The sequence below is a fragment of the Hypomesus transpacificus genome, chromosome 18 (genome assembly GCF_021917145.1).
Source record: "Hypomesus transpacificus isolate Combined female chromosome 18, fHypTra1, whole genome shotgun sequence".
NCBI classification, from domain to species: domain Eukaryota; kingdom Metazoa; phylum Chordata; class Actinopteri; order Osmeriformes; family Osmeridae; genus Hypomesus; species Hypomesus transpacificus.
Window position 1 is genome coordinate 937,066 of NC_061077.1, and position 11,585 is coordinate 948,650.

The following is an 11,585-nucleotide window of genomic DNA, read 5'->3' on the forward strand; positions in this document are numbered from 1 at the left end:
AACTTTACTTTGATTGATAACTTGGTTCATAAAGCCTATTTGTAGATTTTCATAGACACACAATGTATCAAATAAAATATCAAACTGTACATACTGACTGATCTCGGAGATCATGAATTTCTTCCGCTAGGATTTCAAGAAATTGCTCAGAATTTAGGCCATGCTCCATATGGAACATGCAAATTTCAATACACATAGATCTTCACGTCTGGTAAACCGGGGAAGCCCAATTGAAACTCGAATACTTTTTGGTGTTTGCTTCAAAGCATAACGAAAAGCTCCGCCCGGCCAGAGTACCCTGGAAGAAAAAACGGTTGTCTCCACATTTTCTACGTACTTCCGCTTCCCGTTAAGGCTCCAGGTTACCAAGAAAGGGGGTTTGCCGCGTGTGCGCGGTGGAAAAATAAGACTACAATACTCTCATGTTTCTTAGCTAGTTTGTAAGTTAATGCAGGGGGAAATGGATACTTTTAACCAACTTCTTTTGGAGTATCCCCAATTAATGTACGGTGGAGTAGGAGCAACAGCTTTCGTTGCTGGAGGAACTCTGATTTACAAAATCGCAACCAGGTATGGCGCTAAAATATCATGCGTGGCCTGTTTTGTTTCCATACTCAACCTGTCAGTGTTAGCCATCGACTAGTTATCTAGCTTGCAGGTGTTTCAGAATGGTGGTATTCGTAGGAGTATTCATTGCAGATCAGCTGTTATTGATTTGCTTGCTAACAGGGTTATAGCCTGTCAACCATTCTCTGTGCAATAGAATTTCCTTGCATTTGCATGTGTGTAAACTGCTGAACTTGGAACGCTACAGTTAACGAACTGACGTACCTCGAAACGATTTAGACCAACACGTTTACGTCAGCTACAAAAGGATTTTAAAAATCTAGGATATTCTGGGAAATCACACTTAGTCGCTACGGACATTTGCCACCTCAAGTGAACAGTGAACAACTCCCATCTAATTATGCTACTGTTGACAATTGCAGGAAGAAGCCCACCCATGTCAATGTCAACTGCTGGTTCTGTGATCAGAACACGGTTGTGCCGTATGGAAACAGGAATTGTTGGGATTGCCCAACCTGTGACCAGTACAATGGCTTTCAGGAGGTTCGTCAATCAATTTCAAAGCTAGTGTTCTTGGCGGGTCAATTGCGTAACGACTGCCAGAAGAACGATTTTGGTTAAAAAAACATCCTTTCGGTATTTTGTGTTGTTACAGAACGGAGACTACAACAAGCCCATTCCGGCTCAGTACATGGAGCATTTAAACCACGGAGTGTCGGCTGGATTTCCCTCAGGACTGCCCGAGGCGCCCAAGACTTTACAATGGGTCAACTGTCAGATGCTGCTATGCAAGAAGTGCAACAACAACCAATCTCTTAAAATCAAGCAGTTGGCCTCTTTCATCCCCCGGGAAGATGTATGTTGGACCTGTGACTGCTTGAATTTTTTTATGTTTTGATTTCAGTTGTGTAGTTGTAGTTGAGGTCATTTGAAATGTAAAATATTTTACTGAAATTTCATATTTGTTATGGTTCATTTAAGAGTGAGTGTTTTAGCTCAGTACTGGCAGATGAAAAAAAGATAAAATGTCTTATTTGGATGTACTTATTTATAGATTTTTTTCCCCTTCATAGGAAAACTATGATGAGGAGATTGAGGTGTACAAGCACCATCTTGAGCAGACGTATAAGCTGTGTCGTCCATGCCAGACGGCGGTGGAGTATTACATCAAACACCAGAACAGGCAGCTAAGGGGCGTTGTCTTCAACCACCAGCTACAGCGCAGCAGAGACTCAGACAAAGCATTTGTCAGGGTTGGTGTTTTTATTATCCTTTCTTCCTACCTTCCTCCCATCCTCCCCCCTATCTTCCTTCCCTCGCTCTCTTCCTCAAGAAGAAATACACAGTATTTTCATGGTGGTTACACCAAGATGCATTCTGGGATTAAAATCAACCAAATTCTCTCTCCCTTCCTATCCCCCCCCCTCTTCCTACTCAGAGCTCCTACTCCCTCTCCACCCCCGCGGGCGTGACTCTCCTCCGCATACTGGCCTTCCTGATCTGTGCCTTCCTGGTCGTAGCGACGGCCCACGGACCCGGAGACACCATCGCCCCGCCCTCCTCTCCTCAGACCCTCAGCGGGGGGGTGGTCCCCCCGAAACCGACCCCCTTGCCCTCCAACGCCTCCGCCCCGCAGAACGGGAGCGTGGAGGCGGTGGGGCGGGCGGTGGGGCAGGCGGTGGGGCAGGTGGTGCGAGCCCTCCTGGACCTCCTGCCCTCGGAGGCCCTGGAGCGGGCGGAGGGGGTCTGGCTCTACGGGAGGAGCCACAAGATGGCCGTGGCCTCCGTGGGTCTGTTGGCGTGCGTCAGTGGAGTCTTCCTAGCAGGGTCTGTAAGGTGAGTCACCACCTCCTGCTGCCTGGGGAGGTGAAGGTCGTGATTAAAGTTGTAGGGGTCTTAACTTAACGATCGAAGTCACTTTCTTGTAAGCTAAGTGATTTAATGAATGTGAGGTAGATTAGTGTGAGTGAGATCAAGTTCAAGAAGAGGCATCATTAAAGTGCCCGGCTGTAATGCTCTTGAGCCAGTCCCGTAGTACAATGCAAGTGTCTGTGTTGGTGTAAGTTTGCCCTCATCTCCTGTCCCTGGTCTCGTCCCAGGCTGAGGCGTATCGACGCGCTGTCCTCCGTGCTGTGGTTCCTGGTGTGGTGCCTGTACCTGGCAGAGCAGCACCTGAGAGCCCATGGCTCTGGTTGGCTGGACGCGGCCCACCTCGGCGCCGCCTCCCTCTGCTGCCTGGTCGGCCTGGCTGCTGCCGTGCCAACCCGCAAGTCCACCGGCCCCAGACGAGCCAGAGGTCGAAGGTTAGAATCTGACCAGTGACGGTTTAATGTGCTTTAGTACCTGCGTCCTGTACGCTGTAAAGGAGGTGCACCATGGGACTGGGTGTGTGTCTCTGAACGAGATGGCCTGTCTGTCTCTCTCTCCTTCCACTTCTCTATTCGTCACTCCTTCCCCTCCTTTCTTCCTGATACTTCATTAACCAACTAATGGCAGCACTGTCAAGGTGTTAAGCTTGCGTTGTATCAATGTCAGTTTTTCGCAGCCGTTGTTACACTACAGGGAAAAAAAACAAACTGTAAAGAAGGCATGGATAAATGAAGTGTTGTTCAACTTAGCAGGTGTTCAACACTTTAGTTTGACATAGTTACAACGCTAAACCTTAAGCTCAAGATGGGATTTTCCCCTCTCTCAGTATATGGGGTCTTTTACATATGTAGTTAAGTGGCCTGTTCCAGCCCCTTGCTCTGTGCTACGCCTGTTTCTCTGCAGCGCTTGTTTTACTGAATACATTGACCAAATGTATTGAAAGCATTTTTCAGTTAGTCTCCATTTCATCCAATGGATATAAAAAAATGTTAACTCCTATTTTATTTTATCAAATCGCTTTATTAGAATAACCTTTTGATGACTAAAAGCTTGAGGCAACTTTATAGTTTGATATTCATACACGTCTTGTTTTGTGTCCTTCAGCTGCTGTTTAGATCAAAGGCCTTACTGTCGACTGAAGTTATAACTTTACAACTGGAATTAAAAAGTCTTGGTCAGTTTTTGCCCCAATGTTAGAGACCGATAACACCTCCACAGTATATAGCGAATAAAACCAAATCTACTTCTGAAAAAATCTGTACCATTGTTTTCATCAGACAAGCTTTTACATTTTCCAAACAAAAGTAGGTCTGCAAAAGAGACTCTCACCTTAATTAACAGTAACAGGTAATTTTGTGGCGATATTCATAACCTAAAACTGGGGGTGAGACGAGTCGTTAAGATGTTTTTTTTATTTTTATGTTTGGCTCTGATTCTGAATGTTGTTGAAGTGTTTGTTTTGTAGTTGTCTTGCTGAAGTACAGTTGTAGAGTAAAGCCGTGATAGCTTAGAGGTCCGCTACCAAGCTTCCTGACTAAAGCATCGTGGTCGTAGCACACTTATCCAACTGACTGCCGATACCTACCTACGTCCCTGAGCATCCACTAATATGTTTGCCAGCTTATCGTCCTGATTAATTTGTATACTTTTGCATTTTAAGCTATAGTTGTTAGTGACGGAAAAATAACAGTAGTTTTACAGTAACCCCCTGATCAGACACATGACGTTATTGCAATTGTTTCTCGTTTCTAACTGGTTGAAGGGAAAAGCGTATGTTTTAGTGGTACTATAGTTGCTACCACCAAGTCAGTACTTGCATGTTGTGCCTCTGATCTTGTATGTTAACTCTTACTAGCCACGTCGTGGTTCCAGCACCAACACACACATCTAGATATTGTAATGAAGTTCTGTCTTCGACACCTCTTTGACAAAGACTGTTTTAGGTCTGCAAGATCTTTGCTTTGAGTGGGCCTTATTTAGCATATGTTGAGAATACACTGTGCCAGATTAGTTTTTTGTTTCACTAAAGCCAAATTTACGACACGCTTTGCTGGTTTTGTTTGGTTAAGTAGAATGACTTGGTCATTTGTTTTCAATCTTCAGATATAGCTGGGCCCTGACTGCGTGTCTTCACCGGTTATGGGTCTTCAGTTTGATAAAATGATTACTGTGTTAACTAGAAACGTTTTCCTTCAGCATTATCATGAATTGAAATCATTAAATGATACGTTTACCAAATGCATCTATATTATTTTATCAGGCACTAATGTTATGGTTTCCATCCCGAATATTTGCAAGGAATTACCTAATCGTTATAGGTTTTGTGCTGTTGTATAATGGGTGTTGTAGGTAGAAAAGTGTGATTTAACTTTCTTATAATTGTTACTGAGATTGTAATTGTAGTGCTATATTTAATTGTCTGACATTTTAATATGTATTTTACTCCATTTTATATTTAGAAAACACTAAAAGATTCAGTACCCTGAAAGAATATTCAAAGCTTTGGGAGGGTCAACCCATTTTAGAAGCTCACACCAAACAAAAAGTGGTACTAGAATATGAAGCAGAGGTGGGTGAATATTTCAGATTTTCTTCAAAATATGCAAGATAAGCTATCATCTCCTGTTCGTTTGGTTGTCCTAACGTGTTCCGTCCATTCTTAGAATTTTGGCAGCATTCTAAATGAACAACCACATTCTGTTTTGGGTACTGCATCTTGGAAGTAACACAACACTGTTTCGGGCTTTGTATGTAAACACTCTTGTACCACTGATTGATCGCTGTATATCGAATGTAATAAACTGCTGTGAAATGATAAGCCTTTTCTACCTATGACCTTGTTTGGTGTATTGTTTGGTTAAGGGAAGAAAACGAACATTAACCATGTTCACTTTATGAACCAGTTTAATCAATAGTAGTAAATTAGGTCTGTAAGTGAATGATGCCCAAATTAAATTGGGTATTGGGTCTGTTTCAGTGATCTTCAATGATCAGTGAGATTTGGCTCCCTTTTCTCAAAGATGATTTTTTTGGGGGTTAGTATTTTTATGCTGAAGTTATAATCTCCAATCCAAACCCTACCATCTTGAAATGAACAAATTCTCTGAAAAACCCCAACATGTTAATACTGACAACGTGTCTTTAGAAAGACTACAAACCCCAAAACACCACAAATATAAAAAGACCGGCTGTTAGAGGCTGTGTTAAGGAGGGGCTGCAGTTTCAGCAGCTGTGTCCCATGACCCCAGTTCGTTCAGCAGCTGCTACGACTTCATGGGCTTCTACTGAATCAAGGCCTCCCTTCTGTCTCCACCTGTCTTGATGGACAAATGGTCGACAACGGTGTTTCAACATCCAGTTGCACGTGTTTCATGTCTGCTCTTGATGCATGACTGTGTTCAGCCTCTGGTCTGCAACTCTCTGTCACCGTCTCTGGAGGAGGGGAGCTCTCACTGAACTGCACCTCGCAGGGATTCTAACATTTCTTTCTGGGGTCTCCTGGGAGTTTGTCCTTGTCCTTTCCATGGGGAGCAGTACAAGGTCCTTTCCATTTAGGGGCAGTTCAATGGGTTTATGTGAAGCCGTCAGTAAAATGTCTTGTAAGGAGAAAAAAAAATATATATATATATGTTTGATTTGAACAGCACATGCCTAGTAATCTGGTGTAATTAGGATTTTCCTGATGAATCCATGAAGTCAGTCATCATTACTGTAATCATTGAACCCCAGATGACCTGTTGGCTTAGGGTTGTTGAACCTGACTGAGGGAACTCCAATGTTCTCAAAAGTTAGCAATTGAACCCGAAGCCTAAAGACAGGATTGTTTGGTTAAGCATGGCCTCAGTGTTCTCATTTGTCAAGTTTTCCATTTCACTCATGAAGTCTCCGTGGTTCCTGTGTGTTAAATCCACTCCGGTTGCAGCCGTTCATACGGTTCTCTTCATTTAGCAGACGCTTTGATCCAAAACGACATACAGTATGGGGGATTCGAACCTGAGACCTTTTGATGTGTAATTCTCTAACCACTTTACCTAAACCCTCCTTTGAATCAATCCATTTTCACTTGGACGTTTTTTTCTTCTTCTACAAACCGGTTTTAATGTCGCATTCAAGGAATAGGTATGCTGGGGAGAATTCTCTCCTGTTTTAATAACATCCTTAAGCATGTCCATGCCCTGTCTTATCTTATTATATGATTAGTTATATGATGTAATTAAGTTTTAATTATAGGCAGAATGTGTCCTAGTTTACACATGAAGTGTGTTACATTCACATGCAATACTGCCCGTATGTGTTATAATGACAGTGCTACACGTGTTGACTATTTAATGTATTACTTTAGCTTTTATCCAAAGCGATGTTACCAGAGGGATTCGAACCTTTAACCTCCTTGATCGTTGATCCCTGGCCATACAGGTACAGCTCAACCACTGAGCTGTACTTGTCCCTTATGCCATACATGATAAATTGACAGGACTATATGTGTTATATTGAGTGATGTATTTAGCATACAAGGGGATTTGAACCAGCGACCTTTTGAGCTGGGTTAAAATGCACAATTATCCCCTATACCTATGCCATACATGTTATATTGATGGTGCCAGACAGGATATATTACAGAGCCAGACATGTTATATTGATGTGTGCCAAACAGGATATATTACACAGCCAGACATGTTATATTGATTGTGTCAGACATGTTATATTACAGAGCCATGCATGTTATGTTACGGCGCCATACGAGTTCACCAGTGGAAGCCTGACATGTTCCTGTGTTCCAGGTACCTATCAGGAGGTTCTCCAGGCCATCTCTACGGCCTGGGTCCTTCCCCCTTCGTCTCCCCGGTCTCCCCTGCCTTCTTCGTCCCCACGCCGCCCCCCAACCTCTCCCGGCTGATCAGCCGACAGCAGGGCTCCAGGGAGCGCAGGGCCTCTCCCTCCTCTCTCCCCGGACGGCTCAACCGGGCGCTGTTCCTCGGGACCATCCCCTCCCTCGCCAGGACCGGTGAGACCCCGCCCCTCCCAGCATGACTCCCTTAGCCCCCCCCTCCAGTCTGTCTCCCCCTCAGCCTGCTCCCCCCCTCCCCCCTTCCTCTCCCAGTCTTGTCTGTTCCCCCTGCCAGTTTCTTCAACTTTTATTATTATCTGCGTGTGTGTGTGTGTTGGCTCCTGTTCCAGACTCAGGATACCTGTTCAGTGGCAGCAGGCCTCCGTCACAATGCAAAGACTCTCCGTCATCAGGTAACTAGCTTGAGTTCTCTCTTCAACTCACCACTGACCTTTTGACCTAAACAGCATTGATCTCTCAAGTTTCAGGAGTCATGCTAAGTTCACATAAGTTAACTTTTAGCTACTTTTTTAACGATACAAAGTATTAAAGTAAATCACCAGTGTGCACTCACCCCTTGACAATCAACAAAGCTGTACCTGACTCTTACTGCTTCAGGTTTCCCTGACAAAGTGCTCCTTTACTGAGTTATTCTAACTCCTGTCATCTGACCTCGTCCCTCCAGACTACTTCTCCCTGAAGTCTGGCAGCCGCCCGTCATCCCCCGGCCCCTCCCCCGGCCCCTCCCCCGCGCCCTCAGTGGCCAGCTCCGTCACATCCAGCTCTAGTTCCGCCTGGCGCCGCCGCCCCCTCATCAGCCCCGCCCGTCTCAACATCAGCGGCCAGAAGCTCCGCCTCTTCTCGCACGACCCGGAGCCCGTGGCCCCGCCCCTGGCCCCGCCGCTCTTTCACACCCCGCCCACTTTCTTCCACAGCAGCGGTTTCTCGCCGGACGTGTCTCCTTTCCACAGTCAGAACGGTAAACGCAGATGGAGTTATTCTAAACTGGCTTTAATGGCTTGTGTGTGTGTGTTCCAGACCTGAGCAGTAGAACCAAGAACAAGACTTAACCGTTTGTGTGTGTGTGTTCCAGACCTGAGCAGTAGAACCAAGAACAAGACTTAACCGTTTGTGTGTGTGTGTGTGTTCCAGACCTGAGCAGTAGAACCAAAAACAAGACTTAACCGTTTGTGTGTGTGTGTGTGTGTGTTCCAGACCTGAGCAGTAGAACCAAGAACAAGACTTAACCGTTTGTGTGTGTGTGTGTGTGTTCCAGACCTGAGCAGTAGAACCAAGAACAAGACTTAACCGTTTGTGTGTGTGTGTGTGTGTGTGTGTTCCAGACCTGAGCAGTAGAACCAAGAACAAGACTTAACCGTTTGTGTGTGTGTGTGTGTGTGTGTTCCAGACCTGAGCAGTAGAACCAAGAACAAGACTTAACCGTTTGTGTGTGTGTGTGTTCCAGACCTGAGTGGTCTCCTGAGGGAGGCCAGTGTGCTGGAGGAGCCCCACCAGAGGGGCAGCTCCTCCGGGTCGTCAGCCTGCCTGGTGGACACCACCACCGGGACCGACCCCGACGACACTACCACCTCCAAGGGTAAGCCCGCTTGGTTAACGTTAGTGTCCCTCTTTCTATGATGCGACATGTCATGGCACTGTGAAATACAGATGTTGAAATGGAAGTGTGAACTGTGTGGCTTCATGAGAACATGCTTTTTTAAAAAGGATTTGTGACGTGTCGTCGTATCTTCCCGGTCATTAAGTCTGTGTTCTTCCTCCCAGGTTGGCTGAGTCGTGTACTGTGGCCAGGTGTCCTGGTGGTAAGCCTGGGTGTGAACCTGTTCTTCTCTTCCCTCTACTTGTACCGCAACTGGACCTGAACCCTCACCTACTGCCATCGCTGCCTGCTCAACTTCCGCTGTCTTTTCACAAGGGGAACTGGGTTAGCCACCAGTGGGTCTTCAACCCTTGTGACGCTGCAAGATAGGGGGTCCTTCAAAGCTCCTGTTTTTTTAAGTCAGCTTCCACTGTTTTTTCACACGGGCACTGAGTTAGCCACCCGTGGGCCTCTATCCCTGTAACAAGACAGGGGTCCTTCAAATCTCCGTGTGTGAGAGGGGGTAAGAACTCATGTCAACTCTCTGGGTTGTGAATGTTTCCCAGTTTGCTGCTCAGTCAGGGCATAGGAGAGAGGCTGACATGAATTTTTAATAATTTATGTTTGTTCATAATTAAGCAGAGATGGGAAAGGGAGTCTTTTTGCCTTGTTGGAGGGTAACAAGTATAGAATAATTCAAGAAGGATTCTTTGGAAGAGTCGGGACTGTTGATCATGTATACCTTTGGTGTCATTTCCCTCAAATGTGACCTGGCCTTGTAATGCCATATTTAAGGTAGTTCTCGCTGATAATTTCAAATACCTGACTCCTTTAACTAAATAAGCATGTGTAATGTTAGTGTAAAAAAGAACAAAACATTGTTTGCTTTGGGTGTTCTGGTCTTTGTGTTGTCAGGCTGTAAACTACACAGACAAGTCATGTTCAACTAAAACTGCATTAATTCATTTTAAGATCAAAATCTCTGATTAACTGGACTTCTAGAACTACCATCTATAAAAAAAAACGTTATCTGTGTCCCAGCCTTCCATTCAGTAGCTGTGTTTCAAGAAAAGCTAATTGTTTTTATTTCTAACAGTGGCTATATTGCAGTTTATTCAACTTCTAGCACTACCAGTCAGTTTCGGATGGACTTGATCCACACAACCATAAATCCATCCATCGATCCTCTAAACCAGTAACCACTCTAAATGGATTGGTGGTGGTTTGTCAACATGAAGACATGATTTGAAGACGTTGTGTGTGAACGACTGTAAACGCTGTAGGCTGTGTTTGTGCTGGGTTTCTGCTAACCCTCCTTGTCTTGGAGGTAAAGGTATTGTACAGGTCTGTTATTTCAACAACCTTTCCTATATTTTATTTTATGTCTGAGTGTAAAAACTGTCGCAGAAGAACGAGGAGTTTGTGTTCTGGACTTTGGACTCAAATAGGTCTCATCTGTGGCGTGAAACAGAAAACACAGGTGTTCATCAACCACAAGACTTGTATATATTCTTTTTTGTTTTTATTTTTTTGTCTGAAAACAATTAGGGTTATTTATTAAAAGATTGTGCAATCAGTATGCTTTTTCACACTCCTGGCTACAGCAACAGGATTGAGTCAGTCCTTGTAATTATGCTAACAATCAGCCTCTTGCTCATTGGTAAATGTTATTATTTGTATAGTATGGGCGGACAGACAAACATTGTACATTTTTGGTTGTTGTCCTCTTGGTTTGTAAAGAAGCATGATCTTCGATTTAGAATCTTGGTCTGTAACTAACATGTTCTGTTCATTGAAGATTCTATCAAAAAAACACTAATTATCCACCAGTTACATGACTCTTCATCACCTACAGTGTTCGAACAATGACAGTTTTGATGAATGCATAACATTTCTGTACTCCACTAAATCATTTTTCTACAAAGCCAGCTTCTGAGTCTTGTGATCGAAATACAGTTGTTCACCCTAACAAATGAATCTTGGAATATGGAAAAGGACCGTGGATATACATGTGAATACATGCCATGTATGTTGTTAAGCTTCACATAGTTTTTAGTCAATTGATATCTACTGGAAGTTTACCAAATGGACTTGATTGGCTTTTGAGGGAAATGTCGCCCCCATCTGGCATCAAGTGGAAGTCTAGAACGCAATGAACAATCTATAGAATAAACTGAACATTCTACAGGATGTAAAGCCTGTACAAAAAGGGAAGCTGTGGTCGTTAGTCCTTCCAGAGTTTTGACACCACAGAAGTATTCACAGAATATGGTCACGTACACAAGAATGCAGAGTCTAAGGTGTTCATGTACAGCTGTTTGTGAGATGGGATGTAAAGATAAAGGGCTTTACAAATTGTTACATTTGATTTACACTTGTAAAAGTAACAGACCTTGTTCTGCAACACTTTTTACATTTCACACAAGTCATAGATCTGTTTCTTAACCGTCACAGTAGGTGACGATGTAGATTGAAGGCAGTTTGACTGCAGATCAAGAAGTTGCAGGTTCAAATCCCCCCTGTATTTCTCTATGGATGAAAGTGTTTCTTGAAATGAAATCATGACACGCTAGGCCTTCTGAGTGCCAGGTCAACAAACACCAAGGCAGGAAAATGGCGTTTATGATGACCTCAACTTTGCTGTTTACTAAGACTCCACACCACACTGTTTCACCAGTTGGGAGGTGTTGCACATGTTATGCGCCACTGAAGTAGTTCCTTTTT

General features: G+C 44.2%; 1 protein-coding gene across 1 annotated transcript; it reads left to right on the forward strand.

Annotated features, from left to right (window-relative positions):
* The first annotated feature begins 334 nt into the window (after positions 1–334).
* Positions 335–10,765, forward strand: tmem201 (transmembrane protein 201). The gene is made up of 11 exons (XM_047040001.1): positions 335–570; positions 990–1,110; positions 1,223–1,423; positions 1,641–1,820; positions 2,006–2,403; positions 2,667–2,870; positions 7,218–7,441; positions 7,615–7,677; positions 7,950–8,243; positions 8,730–8,861; positions 9,047–10,765. Exons 1-11 carry the CDS (start codon positions 449–451, stop codon positions 9,142–9,144), a joined length of 2,037 nt encoding a protein of 678 aa, XP_046895957.1. The 5' UTR covers positions 335–448; the 3' UTR covers positions 9,145–10,765.
* Positions 10,766–11,585: the final 820 nt, after the last annotated feature.

Bases quoted from the DNA above. Each gene is read 5' to 3' on its own strand.
- tmem201 (XM_047040001.1), top strand. From the start codon at position 449: ATGCAGGGGGAAATGGATACTTTTAACCAACTTCTTTTGGAGTATCCC. The intron at 1,111-1,222 runs GTTCGTCAATCA...GTGTTGTTACAG, and splicing joins AGTACAATGGCTTTCAGGAG to AACGGAGACTACAACAAGCC. The intron at 2,871-7,217 runs GTTAGAATCTGA...CCTGTGTTCCAG, and splicing joins AGACGAGCCAGAGGTCGAAG to GTACCTATCAGGAGGTTCTC.